The following is a 25,432-nucleotide window of genomic DNA, read 5'->3' on the forward strand; positions in this document are numbered from 1 at the left end:
TGGAAAGACACAATCGAGATCGAAAAACACCGAGGCTGTGGTTGGTTGGCAGCCTTGGTCACAGAAGCTACAGCCTGATAAGGCGATTCTCAACCTCGGAGAGCAGGGTTCTGTGTGTCGATATTGTCGCGCTGTCCGAAGTCCGATTGTAATATTACAAACCAATGATCCGGTGTCTGCCAATTAGTCTATTTTTTCAGTGACTCTCACGAGACGGGAACGCAATTTAGATACCGAAATGTCGGATTGACGTGGGATGTGGTAGTTCTTTGTACGATACATACATAAATCATGCTGGTATCTGCACCATTCTAAGGTCGGTGTCTATGAATTTCCAAACCCTCAGAGGCGGTTGGTTTGAGCAAGTCTCTGCTATACTTCGATACATATGATGGTCAGACTTTTGGGGATAAACATTCCCAGATTTGCGCCAATCGGAAGATCCTGCTTTCTGCATCGCTCGTGGTGACGAATGGCGTGCGAACGGCTTTGTGATCAGTCGCAGTCCTTGCATCGCTCGTGGTGACGAATGGCGTGCGAACGGCTTTGTGATCAGTCGCAGTCCTTAGATGAGTTTGCGTACATATTCCACAGGGCCATCATAGACGTGTCGAGCTCGGAGAAAGTAATCAATAATTGCGAAAATCAATACTGCTCCATAGATCAGAGATGCCCAGTTCATCTGAGCTACGGTGGGATTCGGGTTTCCAGGGAAGAACGCGAAAATAAATGCGAAGGTCAGGAACACCAAGCTAAATGCATTGAGTCCTAGCCCAACGCCCGCCGGAAGTCTGAATTTGGCAGGAAGTAGCTCCTGTCCAGAAATTCTCTTCCAGAGGACGCATCCAATCGAAGTGATATAGCTGGACAGAATAGCCACAAGGGATAGAGATGTGATGTTGTTGAGCGCAATCGTCGAGCCTATGTTAATAATTGAAAGGAGGCAAGACACCACCCAGGAGACGATGATACTGTTCATTGGAACGTCCCACCCTGGTCGTACCTGCACCCTCATTAGTGAATGATCCAGGCTCGCCGCGAATAGTCACGGAGAGTGAAGATGAGTACATACATAAGCAAACCATGATGATCCTGGAATGCCTTGATCTCGAGCAAAAGACCACAGCTGTCGGCTCGCGGTGGCGGTGATACCTAGTTTCACAGTTAGTGCATGGGGTGCGTCGAAGTAAGCAATGAACTCTTACTCAAATGGCAGAAAATTGCAAGGATGATGATGAGAGCTGACAGCACCGAGGCGCCAACGTAAGACTCTGTGACGGTGTAGAATACTGCAATATATGGCTGGCCGGTTGGGGAGCTGATGACATCATCAATGTTTCCGAGGGTGAAGCAAAAACTGATCAGGATGATCCATCCCATACTCCCATTGATGATAGTTGTCAAAATCATGCTGCGCGGTAGGACTTTGGACGCATCTCGAAGTTCCTCTGACATATGCACGGCGCCATCTGCACCGAGCAGTGGAATCATGACAGCCAAGACACCCACAACGGCAGAGAGACCATCGCTACTCCAACCGCCATAGTTGTTAAATGTGGTGAATACTTCCGACGCCTTTCCTCGTGGTCCCAAAACCCAAAGAGTGATCAAGACCCCGAAAAAGCCAAAGATGTGCAGAATCAACACGATGCCTTCAACCAAAGGGAGTCGTTTTACGAGGAAGGTGTTGAAAAAGACGGAGAATGTCGCCACTGCGAAGGTAAGGAGGGTTCCGTGCCATTTCTCTGGAATGTAGTCGGGATTGTTGAGGATGACGAGACCCTGAATTTGGGTACCGGCTAGGAAAGCGGTGTTCGCAGCGCCCGTCTGCCATCCGAGCACGCAAAACCATCCTGATCCTGGGTCAGAGGCGCATCTCCGCAGGTCAATGAGTTCTTACCAACGATGAAGCTCATAAATTTTTGGAACCGCCTGGGGGCGAACTCGGATACCCAATGGTATTGACCGCCAGCAGTCGGTGCCCTAGTGCGTCCCGGTTAGCAAAAATGGCTGATAGTGAGGCAGCGCCTGCAAATATCTCTTACATTGAACCCATCTCAGCCATGGAGATATTGACGGCCAGAAAACCAATCCATGCAACCAGGAACATCCAGATCATGCCTGCGGTACCGCCATTGATAAGACCGATTATTGACGTTCTGCTTAGATGAGTTTTTGTGTCATGGGTCTTCTTTGTTGCGCACGGTTACGCACCCGAGTATTGTTTCCCAACTGTTCATCAAAATCATAGAGAAGCCGAATATCGAAACGAAGCGAAAGTTTCGCTACACAAGGTCAGTCAGGTCTGCGTGTCCAAAGATGAGACGATATGATACTACTGACTCTAAGCTCTTGGGCCTTGCCCAGACGAAACATGTCCCGTTGGTCATCGCTGGTGCCCTTTTTCTCAGCGGAAATGTTTGCATTTGTCGCTTCCAGATCAATTTGGGATGTGACCATCCCGCTCTCCTTCTGTTCGGTCATGGTGAGGGTGTTTGCTGGGGAGAATGCTAAGTTTGAAGAGGCAAAGAGAGAGATTGACGAGAGAAATCGAGCAGGGAAGGGGTAAAAGCGTAACCTCTTTCTGGGGATCCCAGGGTAACCTCGGGGGATATGAAGTTCAAAGGAAAAAGGTTAGTTGCCATGTGTCAAGCAAAGTCCATGTGTTGGAAAGCTGTCTAGTAGATCCGAAGTGTATTCACAGGCTTAGCTACCTTTGTGCAAGATTCGCTTGCGTCGAATGCTGCCAGGGGGGCAGGTACCATGTACATCCTGCTCGTACCTACGAGGTCCTGTCTTGCATGAACGGCTCTCACGCCGCGCTTCCAAGGAACGGATGCTATGCTCGCCGAGATGCTCACGTTGAGCAATTGCACGACGAAGCAGTGAGAGCAATTCACTATTCTCAAAAAGGCTCGCAGTCATTGATAGTCGTCGCAATCCACCTAAACCCGGCGTGAAACAGGTGGAAAGACTAAAGACGCCCATTCCTGGGCATCGTGGGCTTAAGCACGCCACTCTACCAACTCGCAGCACAATCAGTCACATTCGTTGGTCCAGGAAATGTCTGAAATGGTCTGAGTCCAATGAGGAAGATGGCAGTCCAGGAGAGGGCTTGGGATGAAGGCTGTCCCCACAGGCGACACCAAAAGCCAAAACTTGAGGGTGAGAGGTCAAGAACTCCTGTTGGTTGGTGACCGATGACATGCTGGCCGGGGGTTTGGAGCGCCAGACGGCACTTGACTTTAGAGCTCCACACGCGCGTCAGGATCCCGGCACCTTATTTCTTTGTGCATCAAGATGGCTTGGTAGTTAGACTGAGCTAACCTGGTAATCTGAATAGCAAGCGAGTATACACTCGGGAGGGATACACTAATGCTGCTCCTGCAATGTACGGGGTTCCTCCTACACAGAGACTGGCTGCATGGATCAAGGGCGTCCTCCACCATCACGGGAGCGACATTGAAGAGCGGGCGCGTGGGATGGTGAAGAATACTGAGTACCTGGCCCTGGCCCTGGTTGTTATCTCCCTGCTCAAGAAGCAAGATGGGTCAATGTTGGCTGACCCCCCACTAAGAGAGGTCTCGACTTTCGAGTCTGTGCTTGTGCTTGTGCTTCTCCTTAGGTTCGCAGTCTTGGATGCGTTGGGTAAAACGTCCTTATCTGCAACATTCACGACACCATGGGTGTACTCAATGATCCGTGAGTGGACCGCTCACGATTGTTGGAACTGTGGACACTGCTATGTCGTTGATGCGTTGGCGGGTAGTCCCTCAATCAAGGACACTAACTATCCTTACGGAGTAACAATTCATCTGCTGGTGGAGTGTCCAGGCGACCGAGGGGGAAGAGGGAGAGATCGCAAGCGATGAGAGCCGAAGCGATCGGTGGATGGTGGACCCAACGGGCAAATGTCCTAGGCCCCATCCGCCATCCTTTTGAAGTTTTAGGCTTCGACTTGGTTGAAGGGACGATCTCTCCGCGGCTCCGACTGGGCATTGCCCGAACGTTAAATCTTTCACAGGCCACCTCTCTCAATTTACGTCTACCGATATAGAATGAGGGAAGCTCTCTCATACCACCGCCCACCCACCTCTTCTCTCGCGGAAACAATTTCCAAGCGAAGCTTTCACAGAAGTTCTTCAACCTCTATCATTGTATTTATTCAAAGTCAACAGCTATTAAAATTGGACTCGGTTTCCAAACAACTGATTGGTAGATTGTCAAGCACATAGTTAAGCTTTACCATCACGGTTAGACTTCGACTTCTCAGGCACTTTCCCTGTCCTCATGAACCTAAGTTGAAGTTCTCCTGAATCGCGCTGCGAATGGGGAGGGGGCACTGACCCGTGTCCTCACTCTTCTCCCACGCTCTCCTGACTCCAGGGTCGTCAGTCGTGAGAGCTTCCGGCCCGGACGTGAGTTGTTCAAACCTCTCTGGATCTAGATTGCGAGATCTCTAGACCAGTAGTCGCACGAAGTAGTGAATCACCCACAGCGGGAGCTAGGTCAAGGCTGGTCTGAACAGTGTGTCCCTCAGTGCCGTCACTTGTTCTCCGTATGGAAACTGCTGAGGTTGTCCCAGATGGAAAGCTACGCGCATCCGTGAGTAGAGACCACGATCTGACACATTGAACGCAACGAGCATGAGCCATCCCTACCCACGGTCCACAATTGATCGTCTCAATATTCGCCATGAATTGCTCCCGATGCTCCACTAACATGCACCAGACTCCTCAAGCTAGCGCCGGAAATGCATCGCAAAAATACGCCGGGCAAGGTAGGCCGACCGCACCCCCCAAGAACCTCGGAGACGCAAGCTCGCTCCTCTGCCGCAAACACAAGCACTGCCTGTGAGAACACCACATGCGAAGGAGTGTCACAACTTCGCTTGCTTGCCATGAAGTCAAAATTCGCAGACACATACAGGTTAAAACCAGCGGTGAATTGGATTTGATCGACATGTCAACTTCCTAACCAAGGTTATCCGTAAAACTGGTCACAGGTGCATGTGAGTCCAACCCCGGGCTCCAAGTCTCCAGAGTCTCAAAGCTTCAAATTGTTGTCAGCTTTCGTCCCTTACTTGGTCCAGATGATGGATAGGCATGCTTGGACTACTCGTATCTCGCCAAGTGTGTCAGTCAACAGCCACCCTGCCTGGACCCACTTCTAGACAAGTGACGGGACCTGATAAGGTTTCGGTACATAGGGGAGCTGTGTAATTGCTGGTAGACCTCTGCCGCGAACTGGGGCTAAACTTCAATAATGGCTCAGGTACAGGCCCGTCATTGATAACAGGCATTGCTCGGTGGCGTACTTCAGCAGAGAGTAAGCATCCAAACCAACAAAAGAACGTTGGAAGAGCACCGATATTATTCACATACCTCCCATCTTGGACACTGGGCCATTTCTTTCTTGCAAGTCTTACCGCAAACACGAACTTGCGATGGCGACTGTGGCAGATGAAAATCGCTTTGCACGAGTCACACCGGACAATCATGCTGGGTCTCTCTGGATCGCTTCTTTACTATGCTTGGTCTACTCCATCATGACCTTGGCGTTAAGGGCACACCTGAGATGGAAGATGTTTGGGATGGACGACTACCTTGCAGTCGCTGCTGTGGTATGACCATACCAATGCAAGGTTTATGTCCATAACTTTGTACTAACGTCATTCTGCAGATTTTCCATGTCGGTGAGGTCGCGGCGACAATAGTTGGCCTAGATCATGGATTAGGACAATCAGAAGAGCTATTGAGCCGCAGCGAACTTGCAGAGGCCAGCAGGGTACAGTTATACATGTCATGGTCTTTCAACTTTATACTGACGATGTTCAAAGTCTGCCTTTGCTGCCCAAATTTTGTTCATGCTATCAGCAGCATTTGCAAAAGCCTCGACATTATTCCTCATGATGAGGCTGTTCAACCTAAGCGGCCCAAAATCACAGAGTGAAACGAGGTCAAGGTCGCTGTATATATTGGCTGTGACGATTCTTGCGGTCGTAGGACTTTGGGCTCTCTTGTCAATTGTGGCGGTTTCAGTCCAGTGCACGGTCAGCGACTTCATCCTAGCCGACCAAGCCCAATGTTCGCATCAGGTAAGTTGTAATCATCCTGAAATATTCCCCAATACTGACATCGGCGAAGTTTTTGCGATGGCAATTGATCACAGCTTTTGACGTGGCAACCGAGTGCATTCTCGTGATTGTGTCAATCATGATCGTCTGGCCTGTTCAACTTCTATTCGCGCTGAAATGCCAAGTTGTTCTTGCATTTGCTTTCAGATTACCGTAAGTATTGATGCGAACTTGCAAAGCGGCATCGGCTGACATCATCCCAGTGTTGCAGCCATTTCAATTGTCCATCTCAAATACGTCTCGGACTACACGATCTCCAGTAACCCGGGTATTGCCCTCGTTCCAGTATTGGTTTTGCAGCAAGTCCAGCTGAGCTGGTCTCTTATTGCGGCAACCATCCCGAACCTGAAGTCCTTCGTCAAGAGCTTCAGCAGCGGCTTTGGAATTCAGCTCGACCCATCGCTCACAAATGCTTACGGATCGGGTCGAAACGGTCGTGGCACTGGGTATGAGCTTGGATCCATACGGCCAAATGGAACCTCAAAATCAAGATCTGGAACCGGGTCATATAACGACATTGAAAGACCAACAGCACTGCCACAGCAGATGCAAGACGATGGAAAGAATCACCCACACGCGAGGGATCAAGAGTCAATCACCAGTGCAGGAAGCCAAGATCACATTATTCGCAAAGATGTTCAGTGGAAGATTCACTATGAGACCAATAATGGCAGAACTTGAATCCCAAAATTCAAGGGAGGATACACCACGGCGTTTTTGAGCTTTGAGGTCTACCGATCAATGTAGATGATATACTAGGACATTCACGTGTATATGATAAGAAAGGAACAAACGGGAAGCTTTGGAGCACTCACGGTTATGGTGTAGACCTGCGGTGGGTTTGCATAACTTGTACACATAGCTGGCTGGCACCATTCACGAAGGATATGAGAAACTTTGAACCTGGCCACAATATTCTGCGCCGGATTCCCTAGACTACAAAATTCCGCGCGGCACGTTCAAGGACCGCTCAATCCAGGAGGAACCCCCTCTTTCTAGCACGACGCGTATTCGCACGGGTATGCAGGTACCATGCAAAATGGATTTGTCTTTAACCTGTAGAGCAGACTGAAACTAGGCAGGCAGTTGCCAGGACAGGGTGAGTTCTACGCGGCAGGCATGGGTATGAGCGCTCCATCTCAAACACAATGGCAATAAGATGTGCGGTACTTCGTACTAGCACGAACAAGATCCAAATGATCATTTGGGTATATGTTCGGATGAGAAGGATCTGGCAGACAACAGCCTGTAATCCATAAGCAGCTTCGCACTCTTATGGGAACAGAAGAAATGGGTGTGATATCTGTCCCAGTGAGTGATTCTTAATGCACTACTAGTATCAGAATTTACTGGGAATGGCATGAGCGTTGCAAGGTTCCAGAACGGTAGGGCTACTTCAACGGCCTATCCTTGTGGTCGGGCCATCGAGCAGCTGTATGAGGCGTCTGGAATCTGGAGGTTGTACCCAGATCTAGCAGCGTTCGTTCGTGTTCCCTCTGCCGGTAGATAAGAGATCAGCGCCGTTCGCCGTCTTCAAGAAAGGGGCTCTTGTTTGACTAACACAGGAGGCACAAAGGTTCGCGTCGGCGGCTGTTGCCCAAGTATCCGTACTAGTAGGAGCCTGGTCAACTGAATTGTTACGAGTACGAGTCTCGAGTACGAGGAGGTGGCCAGGATACTGGAAAATGATTGCGCTCCTTGGATAAAGCCGGGACTAGTTTGCTTGTCACACTGTTACCCTGTATCAAATCTATCCAGGTACTTTCCTTGGTACCTAGGTGGTTGCAGGAATGTGATCGGAAGCATATTCTCTTTCACGGTTTTGTGACGAGACAGTATTTCTCCAAGCAAGATAGAAACCAAAGCAACTCTGACCTCAGGGGCAATCCCTGTCCCCCTGGCCGCGAAGCTATCAACTACCGGATTTTCAGTAGTACCTACTCTGTACGATCAAACATTTGCTACGCTTGGCAAGTTCCTTTGATTTGCATGGATCTAGTACTTTCGTAAATACGCTAGGCGCAACTAGCGAACTAGGTACAGCCCCAAGAGGTTCGATATCTGCGACAGAAGTTTCTTTTTCTAAAATGAAATATCACGCAACAATTCAGGATTGATCTAGTGAGCGAGCGAGCTTGAGTCATATATCCATAACTCAGATATCAAATCTTCGGACCAGTGGTTTTGCTATCTGCTCGGCTTGGGTACAGCTACCCCTGCACAGACTGCACTACCCCTTTCCGAAGGTCAGCCATTAGTCAGTCCAGACTTTGACCCACCAGTCAACAACAAGGCATTGCCCAAGGTTTATTTCTTCTTTTGTTTTCGCAAGCCAACAATCATGCCTCCGTCTCCCTTGCAACAGGCGTTCGCCATCCGTCGCGCGGGATTTGCGGACTTACCTGCAGCTGCAAGGCTATGCTCCTTAGCATTCTGGGACGATGTCCTCTTCGGACGTTTGATACACCCACATCGGGTTGCTTACCCATTCGACTTTGACAAATACTGGTATCGTCGGTTCGCCGTGGACTGGTGGGATCGGAGTCATGTCTTTCTGATTGCAACAAATACTGTCAGCGAGGTCACCAACGGCAAGAATATCAGCAGAGAAGTCGTGACAGGATTGGCTCATTGGAGTCGAGTTGCTACCCGACAGGCCAACTATGATGCGGGCTGGGAACGTCGATGGTGGGATCCAAGTGAGTACATATCACTCTTAGGGAATACTATGCCCTACCTCTTTATCACTTCTCTGCATGGACGGAAGGTTTTCTTCTCTCGAGTTGTCACCTTCATTTGTGCACCGGTCGCGACTCCCCAGTCGGTCAAATTGGTACTCTTCCTGTACTGAGCTGTAGTCTTCTCACTGTTGGACTCGACGATGAATGCTCTCCGAGACCTTGTCGGGGAATCGTTCAAGCAGGACCAAAGTCCAAGGCTCTTGGCTTTTGAAGATAGACTTCGACAGTCACGAGAAAGCGCACGTAACGCGCAGGCTCCATCAGAGCATGAAGTTGCCTCTATCCTTCCGACCCTCGTAAATCACCAATGCTACCTTCCCTCTTCCTTCGTCGACCGCAGCTGTGATGATTTTCATAATTCTACCGGTTTCGTATTTGCTTACTTGTCCGTTGATGTTGTCCCTTTAGCCTAAACTAATATCGTACTTCACTAGGGCGTCTTTTGAAGCCATTGGCATCTCTTGTCATGCGACTAGCTTCATTGTTCTCACCAAACCGCGCCTCGTCACCCATCTATGAACCAACTATCGAACAATCCTACCATTACCTTGATCATATATGGACAGGCCCACGAGCCGAGTCGTGGCTCCTCGAGAGTCTTGCCGTTCATCCAGAATATCAGGGTCTCGGTCACGGTCGTGCACTCGTATCTTGGGGGATGGAGCAGGCCCAGAAAGAGGGCATATCATGCAGCGTTGTCGTTGCAGATGGGAAGGAAGGCTTCTACAAGAAAGCTGGGTACGATTCCGGGCCCGTCGGCAGGGGTGGTGAAGGCGATGGGAACCCATTGAGAGAGGTCGAGGGGGGCATTGTAATGTTCAAGGACAGGGCAGGTATCAAAGTCAAAGCTCGACAACCAGGTGACTGGACATATGGCCCTGGAGTGTTTGATTGGGATGTGTGGGCACAGAGCTTGAGCAAGGAAGACGAGGCTGCAGAGGAAGTGGAATGGGGCGAAGGCTGGAAATCAGATGAAGGCTCTCCTTGGTTATATCGACATGTTTGACCCACAAAAAGTCCATGGAGGAGCTAGGCGAGGACGGCGACTAAATCCAGACTTTCGATAAACCATTTGAGACCAACGTTTTTATACTTCGCTTCTAGGTCAGAAGTCAAGCCGCGGAGTTTTGATATCAATTTCACCATATCTCATTGGCGATTCTCATTTTCACGGGGCTGTGAAAGGGTCGAGTGAACGGATATTGGGAGGCAGCTCGATGCTCATCCACCTCCGACCAGGACGTCTCTGCACCTTGTGATGATGAAATACTTTCTAAGAACAGTGGCAACTTTGGCAAAGTTCCATCCTGTCAGCCACGAGGGTCATTTGATAACGAACTACATGCGCGGAACAAGGCCCCAGACGAGTTTTCCACCGTGCCACTCCGTCTTCACTATCTCTTCATATCTGACCTGCTTTCAATAAGCCTGCCAATATTGAACTAGAGATGCAGCCTGGCGATTTCGGCCTAGGTCTCGCGACAGACAACACGCCTGCTCCACAGCTTGCCAGGAGATGCATGCGACGTCTCCCTATGCCACAGCCTGGCAGAATACACGGCAATTGAACCGTTCTTCGGCAATCCAATTGCCCTACGGTTTTCTAACAATGGAGCCGAGGTCGGTACATGAGCACCAAGTTATTGAACAACAGGCTCAAACGGTCGGCATCTGAGATGCGGCAATTGATCTCAGCTGACCACGCTGATATTTCGACAATCGGAAACAAGCTTCGAATAAGGTTCCAAATCTGCCCCGGATTAGACGGGCAGGCCGTATGAGTAAGTGTGTTCCCTTGTGGAGAGTAGAAGTGAGGTCTTACGAGGATGATGATGGCTGCTCCGTGCGATTACCATCATCTGTGGGGGTCGTGTGGGATCACCCCCACAACCCCAAAGTATCCCACGTTACCACGCAAAGGATTCATTTGCTTCGAAAGGCAATTCTAGGATGTGGTTCATGCTCGGGATGGCTTCCGGTCCAGTGCCGTCTTCACAGCTTCCGGTAGTATCCAAGATCCGGCTACTGTGCTCCTCGAGGCATGTATTGATTGTGCTTCGACACGTCAGTGAGATCACATGCAGAATAAGTCGGTACCAGTTTCAATTGCCGATAGCCAAGCCATGCGGGGTAAATGGCTTCGCGATTCCGGAAACCTAGCCAGCAACCAAAAAAAGGCTGGCGTGACTTCATTTCGTTCAGCCGACGCTTACGATTAGTTGTTGTCAACCACCGTGACGGGCAGATGATTACGGAGTACAAGGATCGTACGAGGTAGGCTTTGACTTCAACGGGCAGGATCAACGACGGTCTTCAAGTTGACTCCTGCAAATAATTGTCGGCTAGTGCTCGCGCTCATGGAATGAATGACAGTGCCCAGATCCCACCCTGGTCCCTCTCACGAGTAGGCAGCTAAATCAGCTGCTCCAGGTTTTTTCTCTCCACGCTCCTCAAGCTTCACCACACTTCCCCCATCTTTGTTCATTGCCGACTTTGTTGCTGTGCATATTCATATATATTTCTGCTCGCAGCCTCCAGTTCTGGTTGTCCCTCATGAGCATCAGCCTCTTTTGTAAACACATAGCCATCACTCTACGCGTCCATCATGGCTAACTTGGATGACAAAGCCGGTCATTTGGCTCACTCCGAAGATGTTGAGTCTGGTCGCCTTTCAAAAGACCACATTCAGCAGCGAAGAGAATCTGTCAAGCATGCTGACAGAGCACTTGCAATTATCGGCGATGAACGTGTAGAGTTGACCGAAGAGGATGTGAGTATCTTTCCATGCTATTTAGTCCTACAAAACTAATCGTGCCCGCAGAATAAAAGAATTCGACGCAAGACCGATAAGGTCATCCTCTCCATTCTGGTCTGGGTGTATTTTCTCCAAATCTTAGACAAGACCGTCCTGGGCTATGGAGCCCTCTTCGGCCTTCAGGAGGACACTCACCTTACCGGCAATCAGTATTCTCTTGTTGGCTCCATTGCCCCAATCGCTCAGCTCGCATGGCAGCCTTTCTCTTCCTACTTGATTGTCAAGGTTCCTCACCGGATCTTGATGCCGTCACTCTGCCTGGGATGGGGCATTGCACAGGCTTGCATGGCCGCTGCCCATAACAACGGCTCTCTTCTCGCCGCACGATTCTTCCTTGGCCTCTTCGAAGCTGGCTGTCTTCCACTTTTCAGCGTCATCACTAGCCAGTGGTATCGACGAGCTGAGCAGCCAATTCGAGTGGCAGCTTGGTACGGAACCAACGGCCTCGCAACAATTGTTGCCTCTGCTCTGTCGTACGGATTGGGACACATCAAATCCGATCTTTTGAAAGAATGGCAAATTATCTTCCTCTTTGTGGGTTTGGTTACGATTGTCTCAGCCCCGGTTGTGTACTGGTTCCTCGACAACGATATCCCCTCGGCTCGCTTTTTGACCGAACACGAAAAGGCACAGGCCATTGAGCGACTCCGTGCGAATCAGACTGGTACAGGTAGCCGCGAGTTCAAAATGGCGCACGTCCTCGAAGTTGCTCTGGAACCAAAGACGTATCTCTGGCTCGGAATGGCTCTCCTTCTGAACGTCGGTGCATCCGTCACAAACACATTTGGTCCCCTGATCCTGCAGGGCATCGGTTTCGACAAGTACAAAACTTCGCTCCTCAATATGCCATTCGGTGCCATGCAATTGATCGCCATCTTCATCGCCTCATACGCTGCTCAAAAGGCCAAACTGAAATTTGCAGTGCTGGCAGGTTTGATGCTTCCTGTCATCGCAGGTCTTGCCGCGCTCTACAAGCTTCCACGAGGACCCAGCCACACAGCACCTCTCATTGTCTGCTACTACCTCCTCGCTTTCATCTTCGGTGGCAACCCAATCATCGTGTCGTGGATTGTCGGGAATACTGGCGGAAGCACCAAGAAATCCGTCATCATGTCACTCTACAACGCCGGCTCGTCCGCCGGAAACATCATTGGACCTTTGCTCTTCAGCAAGAAAGATGCCCCGTCTTACCATCCTGGCCTGCAGAAAGTGCTCGCAATTTTTGTCACCCTGGTCGCTGTTGTTCTCATCCAATTCGCCAACCTGGTCTTCCTCAACAAGCTCCAGTCAAGGAAGCGCGTCAAGAACGGCAAAGCTGCCGTCATCAAGGATCATTCCATGGAGGACAAATATGTTGCTATGGACGAAACTGATGGTGGACAGAGACTTGGCGAGAATGCCTTCTTGGATCTCACAGATCGGAAGAACGACGAGTTCACCTATATCTATTGAGGATGAGGTACAACGATGAAACGCTGTTGAATTTCTTTTGATTTAAAGAGCGATGTTAAAGCTAGGCATAGGTAGTAATTGTTAGATCCAGCGAATTCACATGCTATCTCACAATCATGCAATGGTCTTTCACTGCCTATGGGTTTATCGTTTTATATATCTATCCCCTGGGCGAAACCCTCTTGCTAACGGGTTATTGACATGCCGATATTTTAGCATCCTGGGTTGGTTATAAAAATAAGTCCGAATCGATGATTGAAATCAACTCTTTTGACAAATCAATTGGATAACTGATTCGAAAATCATGTTGAAACAGGTCTAGGTCCTGCATATTCTAGCTCTGAAAGTCGATGGTCCGTTCTCACTTGAGGCACTGGACTCAGTTGGCATTGCGGTTGCATCACCTCAGCCGTGATTTAAGCTTATGGGCGTCCACAGGGGACCTTGAATGGGGAGCTTTGTTAGCCCAAGGTATATTTTTGGGGGGGACCGCTTAGGCATTGGCATGCCTTGATCAGCCAATTGAGGGATGAAATTAGCTTGCCAGATCTGTTCGACTGACGAAAGCCCAAGGCTGATGTTCATGTCTATGTGCTCACTAGCCCCAACTCGTTCGGTGGATGCTCGCTCTTCACCAAAACAATCACACAGCCATCGTATTTAGTTGAGTAGGTAATTGGCGAGCTTTGCAACGGAGCAGGGGCGCACCCAGTCGAATGGGTGTTAATTCCCCTCTGAATCCTTTGATATCGCACCCCCAGCATGCGTGCATCGTGCAGACTTCAAGGCCCCCCATTTGGTGCTGCGGACAAGGCTTTTGGTCCTTGACATCAACGACGGCCGGTGGCTAAAGATCAGCGCCAACCAGGCTTCGAGCCACCGAACTGGGGCTTTAAGGCTAAAACAGGCCACAAGTCCACGACATTCCTCACCAACATACAATTACGTGATACATCATTGGCATGAAAATATTCCTTTGGGTGGGCATTCAACATTAGATTCAGGATCAGAAACATCTGTCGAAACTTTTGCTTGACAATACCCGGATACATTATTTGCTTATATCTCACTGGATGCCTTTTATTTGGCATAAAATACGAACCCTTGGTTGAGGCACTCATGTCTTCAGACCAACTTCCAGCCTACTCGGCGGTAAATAGGGAGCATATCCCCGACGATGGAGCGTCTTCACAGAGCGGTTCTTCTGGCACAGTCAATATTCAAGGTGATAATATCAGCACTCAGCTTCGCGTAGGCGGTAAGTCGCGTACCCTTCCCCACTCCGGCTCAAACATTGATTAGTCTGACGTGGTCTAGACGACGGACGCGTGGACATCGATATAAGCAAACGTGATGCAAGACTTGTAGACCAGCTCGAACAGATCCGTCTGAATGCCGTGCAGGAAGAGCCCGAGGAGCCTCCACAGTATGAGGACGGGAAGGCTCTGGCCGTTCCTCCACTGAACATCGTCATTCAAATTGTCGGTTCAAGAGGAGATGTTCAGCCATTCGTTGCACTTGGCCAAGTCTTGAAGAACAACTATGGACATCGCATTCGGCTGGCGACACATGGAGTTTTCAAGAAATTCGTCGAGGAGAACGGCTTGGAATTCTTCGACATTGGGGGTGACCCGGCCGAATTGATGGCATTCATGGTCAACAACCCCAGCCTCATCCCGAGCATGAAGTCAGTCAAAGCAGGCGACATAGGCAAACGGCGGAAAGCCATGGCTGAAATTATTCGTGGATGTTGGAAGTCGTGTTTCGAAAACATTGACGAGGTCGATCTCGACCAGGAAATCGGCACCATGAAGAAGGCACCATTCATCGCGAACGCCATCATTGCCAATCCACCCAGCTTCGCGCACATTCATTGTGCGGAGAGACTAGGGATTCCATTGCATCTCATGTTCACGTAATGACTTCTCCACCTCTTTCCCGGCTGTTTGCACTCTTACTGATGATTGACTGCTTACTTAGTATGCCATGGTCACCAACGCGCGAGTTTCCTCAGCCTATCGCGAACATCAGATCCGGCGGCAATGGCCCAGGTGCCACAAACGAAAGTAGCTACACAATTGTCGAGATGATGACATGGCAAGGTCTGGGGGACATCATCAACAAGTTCAGAAGAGATGTCCTGAGCCTGCCGGAGCTTTCGCAACCAGCAGCAGTGACAATGATTGAAAGACTTCGGATTCCCTACACATACTGCTGGTAAGTACGAGACTGAAAGTGCTTGTATTGTAGATGAATGCAAGCGCTGCTGCTGGGCATAACCACTGACTGGGTTGCAGGTCACCAGCACTCATTCCCAAACCAAAAGACTGGGGTCAACATATCGACATTGCAGGCTTTTATTTCCTCTCTCTGGCCACAAACTACCATCCTCCAGCAGATCTTGCAGAGTTCTTAGCCGCAGGAACACCTCCGGTTTACATTGGATTCGGGTCGATAGTTGTCGATGATCCAAATGCTATGACGAGCATGATATTCGAGGCGGTCAGGAAAACGGGTCAACGAGCATTAGTATCTAAAGGATGGGGTGGTATTGGAGGTGATGACCTCGAAACCCCTCCTGGTGTGTTCATGCTTGGGAATTGCCCACACGATTGGCTGTTCAAACACGTTTCATGCGTAGTGCACCATGGTGGTGCTGGGACTACAGCTGCAGGAATTGCGCTGGGCCGGCCTACCGTCATTGTTCCATTCTTTGGGGACCAGCCCTTCTGGGGCGCCATGGTGGCACGTGCTGGCGCCGGACCAGAACCTATACCATACAAGAAGCTCACATCGGAAGGGCTTGCCGAGGCAATACTGAGCGCAATAAAACCGGAGACTTTGCAGCGTGCAAGAGAGCTTGGAGAAAGGATAGAGGCAGAGAGGGGTACTGAAGCTGGTGCCGCCAGCTTTCATAAGCAGATAAAGATCGATCGCCTACGTTGTCAGCTTACGCCGAATCGAACCGCGGTGTGGAGGGTCAAAACGAAAGACGGAGAGGAAGATGTTCATTTGAGTGCATTCGCCGCCACGGTTTTGAGTGAGGAGGGCATCCTCGACTTGAATCGATTGAAGCTCTACCAGCCCTGCAAATGGACTCCGGAGGAGCTAATCAGATCGGCCAACGTGAGCCGCGCAAACCCCGTCATGACCTTAGTTGGCACTGTGGCTTCCGATGCGATCAATACACCCGTTGAACTCGTCAAAGCATGGGGCAACGTCGTGAAGAAGCCATACAAAGGCGCCAAAAGAGGCGGCTGGAAAGGGTTTGGGCTAGGCTTGAAAACAGGCGTGGGGGGCATTCTCTTCCCTCGAAAAGGGGTGTCGGTGACTAGGTATGCCTTCCGTGCCCTTTACGAGAACATTAGGAGCAAGATGGACTCAGAGGCTGTAAGCTACGCTCTTGCGGCACACTACACTGAAGGGATTGAGCAGATGAAAGCCTCGGCCGAACCAGAGCGGGCAGTTGTGATCCAAAGATGGCGCGACCTTTCTCCCAATCTGGTATGAGCTGGGTAAAGCTCAAATTGAAAAGCGCAAGCACTGTCAGAGTATGAGGTGCAGAAAAACAGTGCTACCTATCAACATTGCCAAAGAACGAAACCAAAACTTGCTTGCGATGAGGACGATGCTTTCTAGTCCTGGCTAATGGTATGGTCGGCAGCATGATTCGACCAGGCATGGTGGGCTAGTCTGCTCCCATGTACTTCATCAGAGCAACCACTGGCCGTTGAGTTGAAAACCGCAACCAAGACCATTGGTCTTCTCCAAGGGTCCCTAGATTGAAATCCCCGTCCCGACAGACGAGGTGAAAACATTGCCATTGATATTGTCACAGCCGTTGAACCATAAGTCCAGGAGGGGCAGGATACGATCCCTCCCCAAAGAGATATGGCGGTTTGTGGCTTGTAGAGACAAGGTAAATGTTTTGTACAGAGAGAGTACGAGGTATTGCATCAACCTCCGTGGCAAGCTCAGACAATCTAGGCCAAGGCGAACAGACATGGCCACGACCCCCGCTGAAAGTCGGAAATTTTGTGTGCATGCGGTGCCCAATCGCCAGTTATTGGTCCCATGACATGCTGAGAGACAGGCTGGTGTGACCAGGAGGGGTGGAGGCATCAATATTAATGGGAGCAGTCGGTCAAGCACGCAACATTTTGCACCATGTACACTCCTGAGGCTCCTTATTGGATTGGCCGATAGGTGATCGTCAGGGTTCGGTCCTTGCGCCTAAAACAAGCACTAAGGTGCCTAACGAGCCTCAATTCGGGAATCTGGGAGGTAGTGAAACAAGCCCAATCACATCTTTTGGCCCCCAGAATTGAGGCTCCCGGGATCGGTACCCTGGAGCACGACAAGGGAAAAAGACCCAGGTTCGTCTCCCCACACGTTTTACCTTGATCAACCGTTGATCTTTCGAATCGAGACTGGTATATCTCATCGACTTGTCGCAAACTAATCGAGGCGTTGTATAGGGCGCAACACCAGGTCGCGCATACACAGGAAGCGCCGAGGTTGATTTTGTTTTGCAGTCTCTGGTTCAAGCTCCCAAGCAGCCATCCAGGTATCTACCGTGCCGCACCTGCACTAAGAAGTCTTGGTAGTACCACATGGCGTAACGATTTCACAAGTCAAATGCCAGGCACTGGGACGCAAAGTGGGAAAGACAGGATAGACCCTGTAAGGTTCAGATGAGGCAGATTCTCAATTGCCCTGTTGGCTACCTTTGTGTCTAGGACCCGCCCCATGAATTGCTCAAACACTAACGGGAGAATCTTCTGCTCGTACTCGCATTACGACTGGGTTGAGTTAAGTGCTCCTAGGTCAGTAGTGAAAGATAGGCCGGTCGGGTATTGATATAGGTACTCTTCTGCTCTCGCCTCCAACATGAATCCCTACTGCTCAATCGCTCTTGTTCGCCCACCTGCAACGCCACGATGCTGGGTAACATGGAAATCAGTGTGGGCGTGGCGTCTGGTATGATAGCCATCGCAGTCACTATCGTTACCTTGATTGTGCCAAATGCAATGGTCTTACTTCTCGTCGCATTTCTCAGAGATGAACACCCGGCAGTCACATGGTCGGTGGTTTCCAGAGCATTTTCGAGTTCACTATGGCCTGTAATCCTCCGATCCGACCAAGCCACTTCTCGTGGTAATCCGCCACTGATCAATTTCGTTACCTGGTTGAAGCCCTTGACTCTGTTCCTTATATCTGTCGCTGCCATTGTCACCCCCATGGGTCTCTACGAAGGGTTGGTCCTGACCAAGCAGATGCAACCAACCACTTTTATGGACCTTCTCGATGTCACCTCCATGGGTTATGGCACTCCTCCAAGATCTGATTTGGGCTTCTCCCGTCAATGCTGGGGCGCATACCCGGTACAGTGCCCCGGCACCAACTATGTGATTACGATGAATGAGACGACGGCTTCATTCGATGATGAGGCATTTGACCGACGAATACCAACGGCGCTGGTTGAACTTTACCAAAGTGGCTTGGCCCTCCAGTCGAGAAGCGTATCGAGCTATTTCGACATTCAAGCGAGACAGTATGAATACAAAGATAAATACAGCCCGAACGGGACTTCCTACCTTGTTGACAGTTTCCGGCCCATGGGGTCTAGGATCTTGGACGATTCGATTTATCTGATAGATGGATTGATCGTCAATATGGAGAAAGGGGGAGTGGGGTTCCGAAAGCATACCGCTCCTGGAGGACTTACGTATGGAGCCCAATGGGATGAAGACATTCTTTTTCACGAACCTGAGACTTTTTGCGTCAATACCAATCTTACATGGGAAACCCAGGTGGCTGTACCCACTGACAACTACACCGAGACGCTCGATGATCCTGATGGCTACCTTGTGGACCAAGGCGGGTTTTACAATATCAACAAGACAAGTCCATACCTTGACGATTGGTTTGTTGATTTGCAGACCCAGTTACTCGAGCACGGCGACCCGAGCCTGGAAGCAAGAGCCTATAGAGCCGGATGGTGGATGAATGTTTTGAATATGTACTACCTCAACGTCACGAAACCTGGGACCAACCGAACCGCCTACATGAACTCAAAACTTGGACAACGCTTTCCAGCCAACAACTCCTTTGGCGTGGAATACAAGGACAAACTTACTTTCTCGGGCTTCAATGGGCTCATTACAGGAATCCCTTCGGGTTTTGAGTATTCCAACGGAACGATCGCTGTATCCAACAGTTCTTATGATGATCTCTATTGGTCCAATCCTTTCAACATGACGACCAATAATTGGACTGATGTTGCGCCAACATGCACTGCTGCAATGAGCGGCGACTTCGCAAACAATACGAACCTAGATGTGAGGTGTGGCTTGTTACTTGGCCCGGCAAAACGAGTTGACGGCTCGACCAACAGCATCGTTGAGCCAGGCTCTTGGTGGACGCGGCCCATATATTCCTGTGCAAGTGCTACCAAGGTGTCGATCAAGTCAGTACGTTTTATCTACAATTCATCCAACACCAACACCCTGGATAGCATCAAAGTTCTATCTATCACTGATAAGACATATCCCAACGAGACCTCGCTGCCAATATGGGGAGTAGAAACACCAAACATGAAGCTGCGAGATCTTGACCCGTTCTATGGTTTGATAGCGCCAGAGAAACAGAACAGCATCAATCTGACAACTATTCGATCTCCGCATATGTATGTGCCGGCTTCAAGCGCAACAGTTTGGGATCTGGAGTTGAGCCCAAATATCCCTGGTACCGATTTCAATCCTGGTGTAGAAGGCCCGCCGCAGATCTGGAGCACGGTTTATGGTTCAACTTCAAGTAACATGGCTGACTATGCAGGCACCACCAATTTGGCTTTGCTCCAGAAGTGGCTCACTCTCTCGTCCAACACCACAAGTGCGGCACACATTACGAACTTAATCTGGACAGATGTTGCCGCAAATTACTTCACAGGCACGAGAAGCTGGCTCACCCCACAAGACTATATGCCACCGAACCTAGCCAAACGTCAGAGCGATGCAAGCGGCAGCACTAGTAGCGATGTGAACGACGTTGTTCCCGTACAAGTCTACGTGCGCCGTCTGCAATACCACTGGGTCTATGGGATCCCGGCCTTTCTGGTACTCGTCCTGACCATTGTCATCGTTACCGCAGCCGGTATCGCCACGATATCAGGACGAGGAAGCATTGCGCGATTACGCCATTTCATGTGGAGTCTTTCACCTGGGCGGATGTTCGCCGCATTCCTGTTCCCGCAGGAGGGAGACCTGTACTCGCCTACGAACCCCTGGGTCGATCGTGTCGGTCGACGTAATGTTAGAATTGTCGATGAAGGTTCCCAGGTCAAGGGTATGCCGTTGTCGCAGGTCCAATACAGTCAACTAAACCAGAAGGAACCGGCGCAGCAGGTGACTATCGCGTCAACCACGGCTTTTGAGCCCGGTGAGGTTGGTTATGACAGGCAGAGGGCATGAAAGATACAAGTCATTATGAATTGGAGTTTTAGATACCCGGCCGAGTTGGATTTTTTTGAGATCATTTCCTTGACAGGCGGCAAATATTTAGTGTCTTCAAATTTGAGGAATTGTATTTCTTATGATGTCTTGATCAAACAGTGTCAGGCTGAGAAGATCAGTCACGTCTAGTATATGCACATGCTCTGAGTGTCTTCGTTCACAGGCCCAAGTCATACGTTCGATAGTCTACTGAGTTAAGGGCACGGAGAAACTTCGCGGCTTTGACAGACCGTTCCGAACGCGTCAGTGCGCGTCTTCTCCTAATTCAAGTTCCCAACCCCTCATCGGTTCTCTCAACTTGCGCCTAACGTTTCTTCTCCTTGCGATCATGACCATCAAGGCCATTTTCTACAGCAAGTTTGATCCACATCAAGGTTTGAGCACAACTAAATCTTGCTATCCACTTGCTTGGAGACTGACGATCCGTCAACATAGGCCGGAAAGTGGTACATCAAGTACCAGAGGGCTCCATCTTAACCGGCGCCGAGGTTCCTCCTGCAACGGGCGGCCTCCAGACCAACAACAGCTCAAACAATACTTCCAGTGCCCTCCTCAACTTCTCGACCATCGCCCAATTCCTTATACCTCGTCAATCACTCTGTGGGAACCTCATCTCACTTTCCCCACCGCCGTTAACCCAACATACACCCTCGACGCTAATACTCTCTCATCCCATATGCCTCACATCCTCCCACTACCCGCGCAATGAATTCATCTTCAACTTCGCGCTCGTGCTGGGCGACCCCTCCACCATCGATGTCCCCTCGTATAAATCGGTAGTCAAGAAGCTGGCGCATCTGATGCGCAGTCTAGAAGAGCAATCCCATTTCCTCTCTGACGATGACTCCCCTTGCAATACGGGCAAGATATACAGTCTGTGCGAAATGCTCATGGAAGATCTGAACAACTACTGCGAGTGCATGATCCCGATCGACGAGCTCAATACACTCAACATCAAGTTATTTCCAACGTTACCCAATCCGGCCAGCGTGAAGCCATGGCATGTTCCGCTATTCACTGTGCGGATCGACACCATGATCGACGAGAACTGGGACTTGACCATGTTGCGCATCATCCCGTTCATTAACGGGATCAACAGCGTCAAGCGTATCGCCACCCTGGCCGACGCCGACATAAAGCTCACCAAGAAATGCATCAAACACTTCCTGTACTACGGCTGTGTCCTGCTTCTGGACATCTTCAGCTTCAACAACATTTATGCGGTGACAGCCGAGTTCGCGCACATGATCGCCAAAGATACGGAGATGCAGAAGGAATGTGCTAGGTACGTGAACATGGCGTTTGCGCCGGGTGGACAGGAAGAAGCAATCGTGGACGGGAGCGCGTCGGAGCGGAGGACGAGTGGGCTGACGAGCACGACCATTGGGCTTCAGGACGACGAGATCTGGCCGTTGACTGGGAAAGGAGACGCTATCGATGGTGTGGGCATCGTGCAACTATTCGCATGTCTGCGGCAGGGCTTTACTGTGCGAGAGTGGTACGCTCGCAATGCCAACATGCTGGCCAACATCGACATGCGCCGCTTCATCACTTTCGGAGTCATCAAAGGCTTTCTCTACAGAGTGCATCGCTACGCTATCAGAACTCAGAAGGGTACGATTGGGGCCGCAGACGGCTACAGAGGAGGTGCGCTGGATGAACATACTCACGACCACGAGAATACCCAGTTCCTCACTCGCAGTATGTCCAGTGAACGACACTTCTCGGAAGCGCCCTTACTCGGTCGACGGAAGAACCATCACAACCACCATCAATCGAATGGGAAAGGAGGGGAAGTTCCAGATTTCCAATTCATGAACGCGCGCCTGATCGAATTCCTGGATGGCACGCACTGCTTCGATGAGATTTGTACGGAGCTGGAGATCAGCGAGAAGGAATTGCTGGAGCAGTTGAAGAGTCGCGAGATTGGTGAGGCGGTCGTTATTTGTCGGTGACCTGATGCGATATGATACCCATGAAAGACATCGAATATGAAATTAGTAGTTGGCCATCATGACCATTTAATGATGAATCTTTTGGATGCCGAATTCACTCTACTGAATGTTGTGAACAACGTACCTAGATTTTTCTTTGATGGCCATTCGGGCGTTGACTAACGCCTAGAGTAATTCCTCTCTAGGCGTCATGATCCCCGGAAAGCTCTACGGATGAGCATGGTGTAATATATTGTATCTTCGCAAAAGTCCTCGAATTTTCACCCACAGATTCACATCTTGAGGGAGGATGGCCGAGGTAAGACCTGCAAAAACTTACCTTTTGTTTCCCAGCACTGACACAAATTATCAGTGGTTTAAGGCGGCAGATTTAAGTAAAATCAACATCGGAAGATGTAGACGATGCGAACCTCTGCTTTCCGAAAGGAAGCGTGGGTTCGAACCCCACTCCTCTCATTTTTGTCTTTTTGTGCTGTTGTATTCGACTGGGAGGAAGATACCGATGCTATTTTTTTTTTCGTTTCGAATGGTGGAGGCGGGGTTGGAAGGATGGTTCGGGGAACACAGATTTGGGTTCAACCTCAGTCTACGGATGAAGTGGAATATTCGGGCTTGCCTGTTGGAAACACCACTTTCCCCTGCGTGTAGAAATATGCTTTATAATATTCTGCAAACAGTGCTCGGTAGGGCGTTTCGCTGTTATCTTTACAATCTTGAGCCACTCGATATTATTGTCCGCTTATCAGTGCCCCCCGACTTAACAGACAGGACCATTAGATATCGGCTCCCCAGTACATCGCTACCCACATACTCTGCTTCGTTGAGGTAACATTATCGCTAATCCAGGGTCGAATTACATGATTCCAAGGCATTACTGCTGTCGGTGCTTAAGACTCCTTTTCAGCCTTGCCCATTTCAACATCGGTTCGGGGCCAGAAGTGGCTGAGATCACCGACGGGAAGGGTGATGGCGAGTCGCATCTCGGCCGCCATCATGACGAACGTCATGTACCAACCCAGGCAACCGACTATGAATAACAACGCTCCACCCGCCTTTTCTCGGACAGACTTGGTTAGCGAAAATGATCGCGAAGCAGTAATAGGAGCAGGGAGACTGTGTGTGTATGTGGATTAGGAAACTCACCTTCTGCAATTTTCGCGCCTGGTCGTAATCACCGGTGCTGACTTTCCAGTACGCGCCAGAGAGGACCCAGGCGCCAAGGGTGACAAACAAGAAGATCAAGGCGAAGACGGTGTTGGTCTTGAGAGTGAAGATCCAGAATGTGAAGAGCGCGAATCCCCAGACAAGTAGGTACAGGGCGATGACGGCGTTGTAGCTCTTTGTAGCACTTCCAGCGATTGCGTCGGTGCCGTCGGTCGAGTACGGTGCGGCCAGACCCAGTGTCGGAAGCTGCAGCATGCCGAAGGACAACCAAAACACTGCGAAGAGCCCGCAGACCATCATGGGGAAGAAGTTGCCCATGATCCATTCGAAGATTGTGGTTAGAATCAGGAGGACCGGGCCGACGAAGAAGAATATTCCACTGGGAAAATGTCAGTTCGTGAAGAAAGGTGGTTCACTGCTTTTCCTACGATGAGCAAGGACAGCAGTGGGAGAAAACATACACAACAGGCGAGAGGCCAGCAGCTCCACCCCAGCCCATCATGACCATCGAAAATGTCATGGTCGAAATGACGAAGCTGCGCCGAAGTTAGCATGAGCTCACCAACAGTTGGATAGTTTGACGAAGCATACCCGACAAATCCAAGAGGTGTTGGGTTAGCAAATCGCTTGATGTTGTCGCCGGCATGAGGAACCTTGGGTGTCAGGTATAACTACAAGGTGTCAGTGCTTGTTCGAGTCTGTGAATCGGTTTGTCCAGGATTGACAGAGTATGACATACCTTTTCAAAAAGTTCTGGGCTGATTGAGATAGCACCCGCAGACACGGTGTGTGAAAGGCCGGATTTCTCGCCTGAAATCATGTCTGCTTCCGACGGAGGCGTGCGTTGGTGTTCGAGCGACGACATGGTGAGAGCAAATTGTCAAGGAACTGGTCTCGAATAGGAAGAACAAAACTGCCGGTAAAGATACAATCGCAAGCAGTGGTACCGTTCTTGAATATTTTCGAGGTTCACTGTATGGAGGACTCGAGAAGAGGAGCTGGAGAAGCGCGAGAAGACTCAAGGCCACCTGGGCTTCCACTTCCCTCTTGTCTTTTATTCGATTGCAAGCCTCACCACAACAGGTGACAACTTGTGGTCATCAACGTGGGGCTCTCCTGTTCAGCGAGACTAGACTGACCTACCTTGTAGGGTCTAGAGTGTACCAGGGAGCAGGAAAAGAAGTTTGCGTGCAAGAATGCATCTCAGCGAGTGGCCCCGGTCAACTGCCGAGACCGCGACGAACAATAACAAGCAAAAGTCATCGGTCACAAAAATAACACCATTTGTGTCTCTCTCGCCAGATCCTGGAAATCGTCGCGTGGCACATGCGCCAGGCTTCAAAGAGACTTGCGATGTATGGTGAGAGTCTCGGAACGCGGCCAATGGTAAACTGCTCAGACACTTTTGGAGGAATCAGGATTCGATCGTCAGGCACGATTGGGCCGTTGGAACTAGACAAGTCAACCCCGCAAGTAGATTGTCCAATGCTCGACCTACCAACACACCTGGGGCGGGCCCCAGGATCTGGCGGAGCCTTCATAGGCTCACTTGCAAATGTAGCCGTATTGATCCTTCGAAGTCAGGTGAATGTGGAGCTATCCGCATTGTGGTGGAGGGGGCTAAAGTTGATGACATCCACGACGAAATGCGGATA

At 50.2% G+C, this 25,432-nt stretch overlaps 8 protein-coding genes across 8 annotated transcripts; 6 read left to right on the plus strand and 2 right to left on the minus strand.

Annotated features, from left to right (window-relative positions):
- Positions 1 to 565: 565 nt before the first annotated feature.
- On the minus strand, positions 566 to 2,484 carry LTR84_011811 (uncharacterized protein; the record flags this gene model as incomplete). The annotated part of the gene is made up of 8 exons (XM_064855339.1): positions 566 to 921; positions 973 to 1,003; positions 1,073 to 1,152; positions 1,206 to 1,853; positions 1,901 to 1,983; positions 2,046 to 2,159; positions 2,215 to 2,285; positions 2,344 to 2,484. 8 exons carry the CDS (start codon positions 2,482 to 2,484, stop codon positions 566 to 568), a joined length of 1,524 nt encoding a protein of 507 aa, XP_064708928.1.
- A 2,962-nt stretch (positions 2,485 to 5,446) lies between these two features.
- Positions 5,447 to 6,817, plus strand: LTR84_011812 (uncharacterized protein; the record flags this gene model as incomplete). The annotated part of the gene is made up of 5 exons (XM_064855340.1): positions 5,447 to 5,623; positions 5,683 to 5,787; positions 5,840 to 6,097; positions 6,147 to 6,289; positions 6,340 to 6,817. 5 exons carry the CDS (start codon positions 5,447 to 5,449, stop codon positions 6,815 to 6,817), a joined length of 1,161 nt encoding a protein of 386 aa, XP_064708929.1.
- Positions 6,818 to 8,477: 1,660 nt separating this feature from the next.
- Positions 8,478 to 9,883, plus strand: LTR84_011813 (uncharacterized protein; the record flags this gene model as incomplete). The annotated part of the gene is made up of 2 exons (XM_064855341.1): positions 8,478 to 8,835; positions 9,312 to 9,883. 2 exons carry the CDS (start codon positions 8,478 to 8,480, stop codon positions 9,881 to 9,883), a joined length of 930 nt encoding a protein of 309 aa, XP_064708930.1.
- A 1,599-nt stretch (positions 9,884 to 11,482) lies between these two features.
- LTR84_011814 (uncharacterized protein) lies at positions 11,483 to 13,144 on the plus strand (the record flags this gene model as incomplete). The annotated part of the gene is made up of 2 exons (XM_064855342.1): positions 11,483 to 11,647; positions 11,699 to 13,144. 2 exons carry the CDS (start codon positions 11,483 to 11,485, stop codon positions 13,142 to 13,144), a joined length of 1,611 nt encoding a protein of 536 aa, XP_064708931.1.
- A 1,119-nt stretch (positions 13,145 to 14,263) lies between these two features.
- LTR84_011815 (uncharacterized protein) lies at positions 14,264 to 16,654 on the plus strand (the record flags this gene model as incomplete). Its single annotated transcript, XM_064855343.1, has 4 exons — positions 14,264 to 14,402; positions 14,462 to 15,059; positions 15,125 to 15,361; positions 15,442 to 16,654. 4 exons carry the CDS (start codon positions 14,264 to 14,266, stop codon positions 16,652 to 16,654), a joined length of 2,187 nt encoding a protein of 728 aa, XP_064708932.1.
- A 1,430-nt stretch (positions 16,655 to 18,084) lies between these two features.
- On the plus strand, positions 18,085 to 20,616 carry LTR84_011816 (uncharacterized protein; the record flags this gene model as incomplete). The annotated part of the gene is made up of 1 exon (XM_064855344.1): positions 18,085 to 20,616. One exon carries the CDS (start codon positions 18,085 to 18,087, stop codon positions 20,614 to 20,616), a length of 2,532 nt encoding a protein of 843 aa, XP_064708933.1.
- A 370-nt stretch (positions 20,617 to 20,986) lies between these two features.
- On the plus strand, positions 20,987 to 22,613 carry LTR84_011817 (uncharacterized protein; the record flags this gene model as incomplete). Its single annotated transcript, XM_064855345.1, has 2 exons — positions 20,987 to 21,032; positions 21,094 to 22,613. 2 exons carry the CDS (start codon positions 20,987 to 20,989, stop codon positions 22,611 to 22,613), a joined length of 1,566 nt encoding a protein of 521 aa, XP_064708934.1.
- An 887-nt stretch (positions 22,614 to 23,500) lies between these two features.
- LTR84_011818 (uncharacterized protein) lies at positions 23,501 to 24,642 on the minus strand (the record flags this gene model as incomplete). Its single annotated transcript, XM_064855346.1, has 5 exons — positions 23,501 to 23,680; positions 23,757 to 24,156; positions 24,239 to 24,313; positions 24,369 to 24,448; positions 24,517 to 24,642. 5 exons carry the CDS (start codon positions 24,640 to 24,642, stop codon positions 23,501 to 23,503), a joined length of 861 nt encoding a protein of 286 aa, XP_064708935.1.
- Between the last annotated feature and the right edge of the window lie 790 nt (positions 24,643 to 25,432).

This window comes from Exophiala bonariae, assembly GCF_035927105.1.
Source record: "Exophiala bonariae strain CCFEE 5792 chromosome Unknown scaffold_6, whole genome shotgun sequence".
Taxonomy (NCBI): domain Eukaryota; kingdom Fungi; phylum Ascomycota; class Eurotiomycetes; order Chaetothyriales; family Herpotrichiellaceae; genus Exophiala; species Exophiala bonariae.